The 14,937-nt window shown below is 35.0% G+C and overlaps 1 protein-coding gene across 8 annotated transcripts in view; it reads right to left on the reverse strand.

The window, feature by feature from the left end:
• Positions 1-354: 354 nt before the first annotated feature.
• DGKB (diacylglycerol kinase beta) overlaps positions 355-14,937 on the reverse strand; it is a 697,510-nt gene continuing 682,927 nt past the window's right edge. For all 8 annotated transcript variants that reach the window (XM_058526516.1, XM_058526562.1, XM_058526536.1 and 5 more), the window contains one exon: positions 355-4,104. In XM_058526516.1, coding sequence (XP_058382499.1) covers positions 3,997-4,104 — 108 coding nt within the window. In that variant the 3' untranslated portion in view covers positions 355-3,996. The remainder of the gene's footprint in view (positions 4,105-14,937) is intronic.

Genomic DNA, 14,937 nt, shown 5'->3' on the forward strand with positions numbered 1-14,937 from the left:
ATGTATTTTCTTGTCCTTTATTAATATGTATGTGCCAGGCATTGCTGAATTCTTTAATATATTAATTTATCTAATTTTAATACATATTCTGATTTTACATTTGAGAAAATTGAGGCACAGAGATCTCGAATAACTTGCATGAGATCACATAGCAAGTAGATCCAAAAGTTGTACTCAGGTCTGGCCCCAGAGCCCTCACACTTACACCTCTCAACATCCACAGTAGACTGTCACCTGCTTGAAGAGTTGACACACTGACAAAGTCTGGCCAAAGTGGCAGTAAAAAATGACACAACTGAGTGGTTAACATTTTTATTTCAAAAAGCAAGATACTGTATATAACACTTTCTGAGAAAACAATTAAGATACTGTAATTAAATGAATTTCATGTTTTTAAACACAATAAAGATGTATAGAATCCTTCAAATGTGAGTTTATTCAAACTTTATTTAAATAGAATGCAATTTAAGTAAGAGATTTAAGGGATTATTTCTGCCTTTCACAAAATAAAAGCTCTTTTGCAGGTTTTTGTTTGTTTATTTAATTAAATTTTACAACCTCAACATATATTACAAGGGCTTAATCTTTTAACTTGGAATATATGTGTTATATTTGAATAATTCTTTGAGGGTTGTATGCACCATGAAAAGTACATTTTCTTTTTTATAACCAATAAACAACAAACTAACTTTGACACAAAAGAGAATGGAGCCATTTAAGAGTTTTGTCTCATTCAGGTAGAATACAGTCTGAGATTCCAAACAGAATTTTCCTTGAAAATTGCAATTGCTCCCCATCCCTCTAAAAAAGGAAAAAGAGGAAACTGTCGAAATATATGTGATTCGTTGATTCTCATTGGATTTAAATTTCTGCCTGCGGTCAACTACCCGAAACATCTGAGCCTTTTGCTTTATGCTGGCTGTAATCACATAACCGGTGTAAAGTGAAAACTGTTTTACTTTCTTCACTTTCTACAAGACATCTCCTTCTTGCACAATAAATTGACCAGCATTTTTTTCATCAAATACACATGGTATACATATGTAAGTGGAAAAATACATTTATGTCCTTTAAAATTTCTGGTTCTGCATAGATACCTCCAGTCCTATTAGAAGCACGGCTATCTAGGTTTCTTCTGGAATCTCTCTCTGTTTATCAACTCAATGTATGGCGATGTTTAGCAAAGTGCATTTCTCTTTTCCGCTTTTCCTCTGAACCCTGCAAGCCCAGTGTTAATTTTTACTTAATAGCTTCATCCACTTAAAACTTTATACTACTATGTCTACTATATTTAAAAGAGGTTGATCCGACAACTCAAACACTCACCCACACACGTATAAGAAAAATTTCCATCTTGTAAAGCTAACGTTCATTATTCAATATTTTAATATACCACAGAACTTTCAGTTTAGAATTTTCCTTAAAATATATATTCTTCACTTGAAGCTGTCATAAAAATGAGCAGAATATCTTCTCTGATTTCAAAACCATCAAAGTAGGTTTTTAAAAACTACTTTCCAAACCCCAGGAGTCATGTACTTGAAGGGCAAGCATGTCAGCATCTTTAGAAAATGAGTTGGGGAAAGTAAAATTTGATTTTTATTTGAACATTTGTTATTGGTACCAATGAATCCTACTGACTGAAAATGTAACTACGATTATCACTAATTATAGTGACATAGCTACATTGAAGTAAAGCTGCATCCCATTATATCAATTAATGAAGCCTTATAGGCAGGTTGTTTCATTTGTCTCATCCCACTGTCTATTCAACAGTTTTCCAGTGCACAGATTGTTAAGAATGATTCACAAACTGTTCCTTCTTTCACACTATATTCTATAAAAGGTAGCCAAGAAATAATTGTATGTTGTACCGAACATAAAATAATTTGTGGCTTCAGAATATGTTTTTGACACAAAGCCTGCCTGCCCATTGTAGAAAATTTTGTCAATTTATGTGAAAATATTTATTACCTGTAACCATAGATACACAAAATCAATGTGTGTGTTATGTAACATTATGTCAGCAATGCATTTGTTAGTGTTTTGAGCTTTCTTTTGGTCTAGATTACTTCTCTGCCAAATAACTTTTTTTTTTTATTATACCAGGGCAAGTGATTGCTGTGCTACATTTGCAATTGTAATGATAATTTTCCTGGGAATGCTAAATTATGTCTTAATTTTATTCAAAAGCTTTTATTTTCAAAGCAATTAAACTTATTGTTGATTGATATTTACCATCCAACATTCCTGGAACACTAAAAGAATATGCTTTATACATAATCTTCCATTATAGCACATTGCCTGAGAGCAGCTATTTGATATAACAGCATTCAGTTGAGTTTTCAAATCAAAGAACAAAAATTATAGCAATTTCACTTGAAATCCATAAATTCATGCACAGGGTTGTGTACAACAGAATCCCTAAATGCTATTTGTTATTCAAAGATGAATGAATCAATAGAAAAATAGAACTGATAAATCATTAGTACTTGAATGCAGAGTGGAGAGGGAAACTAATAAATCATGCATTTCAAGCACTTGTTTTCCTTACGGCATGTTTGAAAACAGAAAACATGCAATGATGAGATGCAGGTCAATATGAATGAACAATACCAAAACTGCTCAGAGTAGCATTTCATTTTATATCATAGGTTTAATGAAACACTAAGAAAAGTACTATTCCGTAATTTCTTTAAACAATCAGAGAATCCAACCATGCCATGAACACCTTAAACAATGTAGGCCATTATTTCCAAATAAACATTTGAAATGTCACAGAGATGGGAGTGGAGTAGGGGAGGGGGAAGGGGCTAATTGCATGCATGATTTGCTTCAATGAGCTCAATATTATTACAGGTATCAATTTATACTAGAAAGGAACTGATTCAATCATTTACTTTCTCAAGTGTACTTAACTGATCCATTAAAAATTACGGACACCTATATTTATAAATGACAAAAAAAAGCAAGAAATCAGCTATTGAGCTTTGACTGTGTTGTATGGCCTATTGTCTGTGAAAGGTGAGAATTTTAATTATAATTAATGGGTAATTCACTCTTTTCCAGAGTTTTAGTCATCACAAAATTAATCATAAGAATCATAAATTTTCTCCACAATGCTTAATTAATTATGCATTAACCCATTTCTCTCAAGCATCTTTTTCTGAATCTTTGGTGGGAAACACAGTTTATTAGGCACATAGTTTAAAACATCCATATTTGGTTACTGGTGTGGTTATGAATTTTTTTGTAGGTTCACATGCAGAAAGGCATAAGGCTTGTCGTATTACCACACTTTACTGCCAAGTAACATGTTGTCACTTATTTCTGGAATTAAAAACAAAGTAAACAAAATCAAAACCACTTTCTATTTTTCAGCACAAGAAAACTTTATACCTGATATTTTAAATTCCACTCAGAAGCATTAAGATGTTGAAGAAAACCTATTTAGATACAGCAAGGTATCATACACAACTATTTAATAAAATCTTTCAATTAAAAGTTTCTTATCAAGTTGTAGGTCAAAGATCATCAGTACACTGTTTAATTCTAAAAGGGAAAAGTATAGCAATCTGCGATTATGATCACTGTAGCATTACTGATTACTGCTTATTAATAATTGGAACCACACTGAGAATCATATTTCCCATGGTACTTCCTTTTTATGTTTCACAGGTTTTTCATAGAGGTTAGTAAATGGATATTGGGAGAGGAATGGGTGGTAGACATAAAAACCTATGGGAATGCATGCAACAAAAATATGCAGTACCACTTTATGTAAACTTCTGCTTTCTTCATGCAAAGATGCCTATAAAAACTGAGACAATAAATTTTCTAATAGCTGAATTTTACATTAGCTCAGTAACAAAAACTGTTAAACCAATTCCATGATTTTGCATGAGCAGGAGACTTGAAATGGTTCAAAGATTTCCAGCATAAGTGTTCCACGGCCCAATTATGCTAATTAGATCTCTAAGAAGGAACGATACAGGGTTATTCCTTGCTTCGGTTTCTTGTTCTTTTGACGAGGGAGCAGAACAACCCGGTTTTTGGAGGAGGGCCCATCAGCATTGGGGCTTGGTTCTTGTGTGTAATTTTTATCTAGGGTAAAAAAAAGAGAAAGAGAGTAATCTCCAGATATAATATCAATTTCTGAAATCTCTGTTAAGGTTAATAATATTCCATGAGTTACTAAAACACCACAAGTGTAAAGTGTAGTTACAGAGTTTCTACTATTTCAAAATATTTTTTAAAGGAGATAAAGATTTGCATTTAAACCATATTCTAATGCTTAAGGTACTAACAAGAAATAAAAATGAACTGAAATCACATTTTAAATATCATGTTACCTCTAACCTTATTTGTGGTAACACCCCAAAACTCCTGGTTTAGGCTACACGATTGTCTAGTACAATTTATTGACCATTAGTTATGTATTATTTATTTAAGGCAGGAAAGGATGCACCATTATAGGATTCAGAATGCCAGTTATAGCTCAACATGAAGATGTACTTGGTATCAAGGCAAGCCTTATCTATGTTGCTAATCAGATTGTTTCTCTCTTTCAACACGATCTGCAAAGTTTAATTTCAAAACAATCATTAGGAATGAAAGGCAAAAGTTAACGTGCATAAAAGGTCAGCAATGATGAACTAGCTTTCTAATTTGTTAATTAATTGGTAATAGAATAGAATCAAATATTGAAAAGCCTGCTTAAAACACTTTGAGAGACTGTTCTAAAGCTACTCGTTTTGATTTCTTTGATATAAAACTACGAATCACCTTAAATGAGACAACCTTAAAGTAGATTATGTCTGCAATTTTCTCTAATTCAAGTCTAAATTAGAGAAGACATTTTATGAATATGTGCTATGCTCAAAGCTAATTGAAAGCAATTATCAAAGTGGCATTTTGTCTGTGACTTTAAGATACATTGTAAGATAATAAATGATTCTCATTATGTAATAAAAAGGTCACATCTTGCCTTTGGGCTAGTGACGCTAAGAGTTTTTCAAAAGCAATCTGAGACATTTTCTTTGGAGAACTGCGACTAATACAAGAACCATCGCTTATTAAATATCAGTTGTCACCTGCACAGCACTCGCATCAGAAATGAGTATTTCTTTCAAAAAGAAACACCACCTCATTAAAAGCCGCAAGAATATATCTCTTAAAGTGCATACCTGACATTTTCAAGTTAAAATGAATATCCCTCACTTGTCATTCATTAATAGCAATGAAACAAAAAAAAATGTACGTCACGTGGACGGGATCATTAACATTGGCACGGGGGCTTTTGGGAAATGGAGATTTACTTCACAGTCTAGAAAGACAGAAGTATGTCAAAAACCTGGAAAAATGAACAACTTTATTCAACTCTGTTGGAATCAGGTTATTCTAGGAAGTTTCAGTGTTCTCTTTACTGTAAAAATAAATTGCACCTCTAAAAGGCCACTAGGCTAAACCAGCCCCAAATTCTCTAGACATATGATTTTATTTTATTTTATTTTTGTTATCTTATGAACTGGGGAATTGATAGCCAGGTAGGTGAGATGCCAGATTGCACCTATCTATGTAGATTGAAAAAGATCTCTACCAGATTTTCTCTCTTAATTCAGTTTTAGATTATACTGTACCTTATGCCGTTGATTTTTAAGCTCCTCTGAATCCTAGCTTTGTACAATGTCTAATGCAGCATCATTCATTCATTTATTCATTTCACAAAATTTATTGAGCCTGCTATGCATCAGACACTGTACCAGGAACTTTTAATAAATAGACAGTGGTCAATCTCTGCCACCAAGAAATTAAGTAGGAAAGAGAAACTTAACAAGTACATTCAATAGTGTTATAGACACTGAAATAGGAAGCTAAGCAGAAAGGCACTATTTTTTAATGCTGAAAATGAAAAGGAATCTTTTTAAACAAAAATATCATTTTTAAATGAGTACCTACAGAAGCAGTTACCACATATTACTTATATGATAACCTTAGATTCAAATAGAACATTAGCAGCTAAAGAAAGAAGTCTACATTTCTGATTCACAGTTACTGGACTAAATCCTTTAGAGGGTACAGTAGTATTAGGACATTTTGGAAAATAAGATCATTATTACCAAATTATTGTTGTTAAGACTTTGGAAGAAATATATTATTCTAGTCATTTATATAAGGTTGGCGTCAATTTACAACAAAGCATAGCCAAAATACCACAAATTATTGTGTATGGAAATTTTGTTTGCTCTTTCTGCTTTTTAGGTATTTGAATTTTGTTTGCTCATGGCTACCTTTATGTTGGCAATGTTTTTTTGAAAGAAATCACATGTTATTCCTTCAAAAATTTCACAGTATCTCATTCAGTGCTCTTGACACAATGGGACTAATACGGAATTCTAGTTATCAATTTCTAAGCAGGATAATGGCCAGTTCTATTTTTTAAATTATCTATAACCTCTCCTCTTGGTTGTTTAATCACTCCTATGCTCAAAGTACACATCTCTTTCTTTAATCTAACGTTATTTGTGTGAAAAATTAAATCTATATCTTTTTTGTCTGTTTACAGAAATGGGAAACAATTGGTTGTGTTTTCCTCTTAGGGGAGATAACTTGGAGGAAACTAGCATTCATGAAATGTCTATTACATATCCAGGATCTCTGCATACATTATCTCATTGGATAATTACATGAATTTGTATATTTGATCATAAACCAAAACTACTCCACTAAGGATGAGAATAATTCCAGTCCAGGTGAACTGTTGATGTTGTAGTCACAGAAAGTCCAGGTGTAGGCCTCAGAAAGCTGTAGAGACTTAAGTGTAACTTCAGAATCAGATTGCCTGTGTGGGGGACACCTGGTTAAGGGGACCCCACCAGGCCTAGAATAATGACTCAGATGCCTGTTTTGTATACTTTCCACACTGTTGTACTTTTATTTTTTTGAGAATCTGCTGTCAACTAGAAAAACAACGATGAGAAAGGAGCAGATTTCATCCCCAAAGACTTTAGAATGTATTAAGTTTCAGCAATCTGAAGATATGAACCAAACATTAGGCTCTCTTTGAGTGCTTCCATCTTTTGAGAGTCAGGAAGTTACTTCTTAGGTGTTCCTCAATACATCAAATATTTATTGAGCACCAGCTATGAGCAAGGCATTTTGCAACTAGACTTTAATTGTTTAGTTTGGAAGAGAATCTGAGATTATAATTGAGAGACAGTTGTGGGCAATCATAAGCAATGGTGGTGAGGCTCCTAGAAGCTGGAATGGCTGCATGAGCATAGACAAGGATTGCTTAAAAAATGCAAGATAAATATTTTAAGTACTAGAATGGAGTCCTCCTATTAAAACTCTTCATTTCCAGGTATCCCCTATTCTTTTGGAAAGCAATAGCGGCAGAAGAGAGGCACTTCTACTGTCCCATGACTCTTTCTACTTCTATCTTCCTATTTCAAATTAAGATTGGGCACATCTAAAAATATAAACATGGAAAAACTTGACTTCAGTTTCAATTTTATAATTGTTCAATATGAAATAAAGATGCACACACAGAAATCAGATCAAGAATTACAAGGGGCAGTTTTCTTGTTTCTATCACATTGTCAGGGTTGCATAATATGATAGCTCCACCTCATAATTGTAACATTAAGAATAACAAGAATTAAAAATAGCAAGACTTGGCTCTTACTGTGTGGAGAGCATTATGCTAAACGCTGGACACACATTATTCAGATGCTACCCTGTTTCATCCATCTCTTTGAGTTGCCTTCAACAAAAGTCTACTCCCATAAAAGTATTCTGATTAAAAAGTGTAGAATTGAAGTAGGATTTCATAAAAGGAATAGAGAGGGGATTTATGTCTTACAACAGGCAGTGAACAGTGTCTATTGCTGTTAGACATTTGTCTTCCCTCCCAAGTCTTTCTTTAGCCCAACTAAGATCAAGGGAAGAGAGGAGGGTCTTCCCTGACTCATTGTTTAGGCAAGTTTGGCCCAACTCATCGGTACTTTCTTTCGTAGTTCGCTGTTCCCCAGTATCGAATATTCCTACCACCCTTTATTATAAAGAGTAGCGTTTCTCTTCCTTATATAATCTGAACACCCTGCTCAACATACAGTCCCTGGAGGCCACATTACCCATCTAAGGACTTATCAAAGTATTCTGGTGAGATTAAAACAGAGACGGATCTATTCTCCCTTCAAGGAGTTCTCATACCTGCTACCAAAAGAATCATTTTTTTCATCATTTTATTTTTATATTATCTAATTTTATCCTCCCAACAACCCTGGGAGGTAGGTTTCAACATCCTTATTTTATAATATAAGGCAGAAACTTAGACAGGTTCTGTAACCTGCATTACACCACTCAAGTCGGTAAGTGCAAGAGCTAGGTTTGAGAGCTGACTCTCCAATTTCTCAAGCACTTCTTGTTAATGCCCACCTCTGCACTTTTGTTCTAGTTGTTGCCCTGTAGAACTTTCTCTCCCTTTTCTGCCGGTCACATTTTGATCGCTGTCCTTCCCAGCTCAAATCACAACTTATTGTGAAATTTCAAAGCACAGAGATCAAAAGAAGATTCTAAATGTCCTTTGGGAGGAAAAACAGGTCACTTAACAGAAAAATAAAAATCAGCATGGCATCAGGCTTCTCGAAAACATTAGTGCTAGAAGACAATGGAGAAACACCTTCAAACCCAAGAGGAAAAGTTAATTTTATCTTAGAATTTTATACTTAGTCAATGTATTGATTAAACACAAGGGTAGAATGAAGACATTTTCAGTCATAAAAGGATCTAGAGAATTTACCTTTTTATGCCCTTTAAAACATATTTGAGGATGTTCTTCAGCAAAACAAATGAGAGAACTAAGAAAGAGATTCAAAAAACAGAGGATCATACTGACAACAGGAAATGTTGGAGAGGATGTGAAAAAACAGGACGTCTCATACGTTGCTGGTGTGAACGCAAAAATGGTACGGTCACTTTGGAAGACAGTTTGGCAGTTTCTTACAAAACTAAACATACTCATCATACAATCCAGCAATTTCACTCCTTGGTATTTAGCCAAAGGAGGTAAAAATTTATGTTTGCACAAAAACCTGTGCACAGATGTTTATAGCAACTTTATTTATAATTGGCAAAACTTGGAAGCAACCAAGATGTCCTTCAGTAGGTGAATGGACAAATAAACTGTGGTACATGTAAACAACAGAATATTTTCCAGTACTATAAAGAAATGAGCTATCAAGCCATGGAAAGACATGGAAGAATCTTAAATGCATGTCACTAAGTGAAAGAAGCCAATCTGGAAAGGCTACGTACTGTATGATTCCAACTATGTGACATTTTGGTAAAGGCAAAACTATGGAGACAGTACCAAGATCAGTGGTTGCCAGGGGTTAGAGGGGAAGGGACGAATAGTAGATCATGGAGGATTTTTAGGGCAGTGAAACTACTCTATATGATGTTATAATGGTGGATATATGTCATTATACATCTGTCCAAACCCACAGAATGTACAACACCAGGAGTGAGCCCGAATTTAAACTATGGACTTTGGGTGATTATGATGTGTCAATGTAGGTTTATCGATTGTATCAAATTACCACTCTGGTGGGTGTTGCTGATAATGGGGAAGCTACGCATGTGTGGGGGCAGAGCATATATGGGAAACCTCTGTACCTTGCCCTAAATTTTACTGTGAACCTAGAAGTGCTCTAAAAAATATTGTCTATTAAAAAACAATAACAATGACCATTGAGACCCAGGATAACAGATTTGCAAGAAACCTAGACAGAACCCTGCAGGACAGGGCTTCTGCCATATAAAGAAGGTGAGTGGGGATAATAGATAAACTGATACTGTGGAGCTTTAAAGAAAATGAGAACTATTATAATGATGACTTAGCAAAGAGAAAAAAAGTGATTCTAAAATTATTATAGTAAAGAAAATGTAATTGTGGGTCAGTACTTGGTTCTGCAGTTGATTGCATGTCATAGACTCAGTGATTGTATATTTTATATTGATTTAAACATAGAATTGATTTAAACATTTAAAAATTATATAATTTTTCAGAAGCAGAACAGCATAATGGTGAAAAATCAAAGTGCCTGAGTCCATCACTTCCTATCTGGGGACTTTAGGCAGGTGACTGTGATTCATTTCCTTCACCAATACCATAGAGATTTTAATATAGTATCTATTTCATTGGGTTCTTGTAAGGACTAAATGAATCAATGCACACAAAATGCTTAGAAAGTTACCTGACACATAAAAATCACTCAGTACATATTAACTATTAGTAAGAGAATTAAATAGAGTACTAGAAGACTGTTAAAAACCACTTTTCTATAGCATGAAGTAGAATATACCTAAAACTAATAGGTCAAAAAAATAACAGCAAAGCGTATTGTTTACAGATATGGAGTAAACGATCAGAAGAAACAGCTAAAGACTTCAAAGAGCAGACTTGGTGACAGAAATGATGGGACAGAGGCTGGCTATTTTTCTTGCAAGTCTATACATTCTGGTTTTTTCAATGTGCATATATTATTTTGGTACTAATGTCAAATAATTTCTAAAACATCCCTCTGCGGGTAATTGTCTTGCACTCTAGTATTTTGGGTCTCCAAATGTGGGCCACAAACCAGGAGCACTGACACCATTGCTAGAAATGCAGACTCCCCTGTCCCGCCCCAGACCATCTGAATCAGATTCTGCCTTGTAACAAGATCCCCAGGTGATTCATGTTCATGTTTAAATTGGAGAAGCCCTGGTCTCTTTGTCATTTTACTTCTCTTCCTAAGGGGTAAGGCCAACAAGAATCTGTTGGCTGACTGCCTGACTGACCAGTACCTTCTTCTACTCACCCCAAAACAGATGGCTGAGAGTTAATATTAATGGAACCCAATAATCTACTTTACTCAACTTTAGTTAGCTTTATTGTTAATCTATTAGGCACCAGCTTACTTCAGTTTAGTGCTGGGGATTCCAAGTCGAATACACATTTTTTTGTGTGTGTGTGTGAGGAAGATCAGCCCTGAGCTAACATCCGTGCTAATCCTCCTCTTTTTGCTGAGGAAGACCGGCTCTGAGCTAACATCTATTGTCAATCATCCTCCTTTTTTTTCCCCCCTAAAGCCCCATAGATAGTTGTTATGTCATAGTTGCACATCGTTCTAGTTGCTGCTTGTGGGACGCGGCCCCAGCATGGCCGGAGAAGCGGTGCGTCGGTGCGCGCCGGGGATCTGAACCCCGGGCCGCCAGTAGCAGAGCACGCGCACTTAACCGCTAAGCCACAGGGCCGGCCCCACATTTTTTTAAAAACATAATTTAGGTGCTTATAGTTTAATTATGATAATATACGCAGTAGTAGAATGTGGTATGCATTGTGCTACAGCGATATTCTCAGGGTGCAATGGGAGCACACAACAATGCCCAATAGATCATGGCAGAAGGGCAGGCCATAACTAAACCCAAGTTTTAGTGACATCACTCTAGAAACATAGATTAGGGGCTATGTGCCATACTGGAGGCAGGGAGATCAAATGGGAGGTTAATGTAATAATCTAGAAAAGAAGTAAAATGGACGTCAGTTACAGCAGTGGCAATGGGGATGGAGTGGGAAGCAGATTTGGGAGATATCAAGGAGGCACGATCTATAGGACATGACAGTTGATTGTATGTGTGGAGTATTGGACAAGGGAAAGATTCTAGTATGACTTTCATGCTTTTAGCTTTGATTGCTATGTGTATGATGATGCTTTTTATAGAAAGAGATGCATTTTGGGCAGGGGTGGGAACCAGGAAGTTGGTGAACTCAGTGTGGAATGTGGTATTCTGAAGGAGATGTTCCGTGTCTTTTGGATATGTAGATTCAGGTGTGATGAGCCTATAATAATATCATCCACTGAGAAGAGATTACGATATTAATATCAGATATTAGAAGCAAATATCAGATATTAGACCACATAACTGAGTAACACTGACATTTAAGGGTGAAGCAAGACAATGATATCCTATGAAGAAATGAGTAGACATAGCCAGAGGGGTAGAAGCAAAACCAGAAAGAAGGACCATCATATAAAACTTCTAATCAATCTTCAGTGTGGCTTATTCCTTTTCTAGTAATCAGATGATACCTTCAAATTGCACTTATCTAGGCTAGGCATGCCTCAGTTTATCACAAAGCATTGCATATAAGTCATGTAAGCTACTAAATTGCTTATACTAATTCTAAATCTAAAAATCGTTATATTTGAGAGTTGTATATTGCAGGATGTTTAAGTAGTTTTTCATGGGGTTGGCAAGCATTTTCTCTAAGGGGCTAAATGGTAAATACTTTAGGTTTAGTGGGTTAGGGGGTCTCTGTAACTATTCAGCTCTGCCGTTGTAGCACAAAAGTATCTATGTACTGTATACAAATAAATGAATGTGGCTGTGTTCCAGTAACACTTTATGAATGGAAACTACAATTTGAATTTCATATAATTTTAACATTATGAAATATTAGTCTTCTTTTGATTTTTCAACCATTTAAAAATATAAGAAACCATTAACTCTTCTGCTATACAAAAACAGGTGGCTGTCCAGATTTGTCCCAAAGGCCATAAATTGCTGACCCCTGATGTCATTACAATCAAATACTGAAAATTACAGCTAGAATTATGAGGCATAAGGTGAAAGAAAGGAATTTTAATTTAAAATTATGATTTAATGGGTCAATAGCTAAAAGATGGATAAAAGTGGAGATAATTTCATATGGCATATCTTTACTATATTCAGCGCCACCATTTAGAATTTATTCTGTGAAAATTCTGAATTAGAATATACACTAACTTTCCAATTTTTTTAATGTATCTGCTGATTAAATTTGGCTTAAATGCATAATCTCTTTATTGCTTTGCACCAGCTTGGACTTAATAACAGTGTGGTTCTTAGAAAGTACCTCAGCAGGTAGCATTTTCCTTTCTAAATATTCTCCCTGTATCTAGGCAAAATTTTCCTTCCTTGCTTCATTCTTTAAGAGTTTATTATCACTGGATTTATTCAACTACTTTAAAAATGAATGGGGTTTTCAGAGCAAAATAAATGCCATAAAATATCTGTGGGGAGAGCTTAATTTAGCAATTATCTGGAACATTAAAAGTTACCTAGCTTGATTCTGGAATAAGATTGTCTCTTTCCAATAATGGAAACCATTTTGAATTCATGCGTGTAGCTGAGCCATATGACAGCGGGAATAAAGAGCATGCTAAATTTTTTAGGTCCATAACTGCCAAAAAGCAAAGCAATGAAACATAACAATTTTCTAAAATCCCTTTGCCAGCTTCTTTATGAGTCTAGCCATTATTTTCTGGAATGATAGTAATTTCCAAGTTTAATGTTAAAGTCTTTGATCTAACATCAAATTTAGAGAAATCACTGTGAAGATTTACAATAAAATCTTTAAAAAATGGGTTTGAGAGGTTTACTTGCTGATGAAATTCAAAGGAATTTTGAATATGTATGGTAATGAAAAAAGAGAAAGTTCTCCCTGAAAGTGATGGGCTATTTGGCCACATTGTAGGAGAAATAGTCATACCTGGACTTGAAATCTCTTTTAAGATATAAATTTGGTTCTCCCTTCCCAAATATTTTATGGTTGTAAGTTAGTTGCCAGGAAAGAACAAAGAAATTTTTAAAAACCTTTTTTATAATTTCCATGTCTCTACAGAGAAATTATACCCACAACTCTAACCTACTAACTGTTTTTCTTTTCCTAGGGGCTCCTCAGATTTTTGGTCATATGAAAATAAATAAATAAAAACAAAAACAGAACAAAGCAATACAAAAAAAAATCCCCTCTTGACTACAACCAGAGAATATTCACAACTTGTGATTCTACTTTTCTTATGAATAATACCTTATATACCCTTTCTCATATGGTCTTTTCACATAGCATAGGGGTTAAGACCATGGGTTAGGGACATGAGGCAAGAGTTTGAGTCCCAGCTTGGCCACTGGCCAAAGGATCTCACATTTTTGAGCCTCAGTCTCTATTTACTAGAGGATAACAATACACTTACTTTACAAGACCATTGTAAGTACCACATGAGGCTATGCATACCATTTATGTGGTATCATTAATAAATGTTACCTATTATTTTTAGAGTAATTATGTTTAGTTCAATGGAAAGCACATTTGCTAACCCCCTTTCTAGCTGAGACAAAAAGGTTTTCTGGATTCCTTGGGTGACATTGGGAGATGGCATATTATGGCTAAGGAGGCCAAAAGCACCCGGTAGGATTCCAATCACATGCCAGGCTCCACCTCTACCCAAAGGAAAGACTAGAAAAAAAATCCATGTGGGACATTTACTAACCCACACAAAGTATGGGTTTTTTTAAAACCAAGGGAGACCAAAATGCTTATACTGTTGTATTGTGAGAAGAAACTTCTTTAATGACCCAGTTCCTAGACTCAGCTATTCCCTTGGCTATTTGGAAGACCATAGCACTGATATGAAAGACTTTCTCATCAGTGTTAAACTATTTCATGCTAATCCAGTAAACATTTTGACATAGTACCCATAAAAAATTGCCAACAGGGTGTAATGATAATTCACATTCCTAACAAAGTGCCTACGACATTGATTAGGGAGAATAATTTAGTTGAATTAAATTGGAGTAGAGAGGAAATAACCTGATTATTTTCCCGATTCTCCTATTTCAAGCAATTTTTCCAGCATTTATTCAGTTGTTTAAGCCAGAAATCTGGATCATCCTTGGCACCTTCTCCTTACCTTCCATAACCAATCTACTACTAAGTCTGATCAATTTTATCCCTCAAATATTTTCTGTGTCTCTTGACATTTTTTTGTCTTTCTACTACCACCACCCTAAGGCCTGAACAATTGCAGAAGTCTCCTAACTGATTATTGTCTTCCCTTCCAATCCATT

The sequence above is a fragment of the Diceros bicornis genome, chromosome 3, assembly GCF_020826845.1.
Source record: "Diceros bicornis minor isolate mBicDic1 chromosome 3, mDicBic1.mat.cur, whole genome shotgun sequence".
In the NCBI taxonomy this organism is placed as follows: domain Eukaryota; kingdom Metazoa; phylum Chordata; class Mammalia; order Perissodactyla; family Rhinocerotidae; genus Diceros; species Diceros bicornis.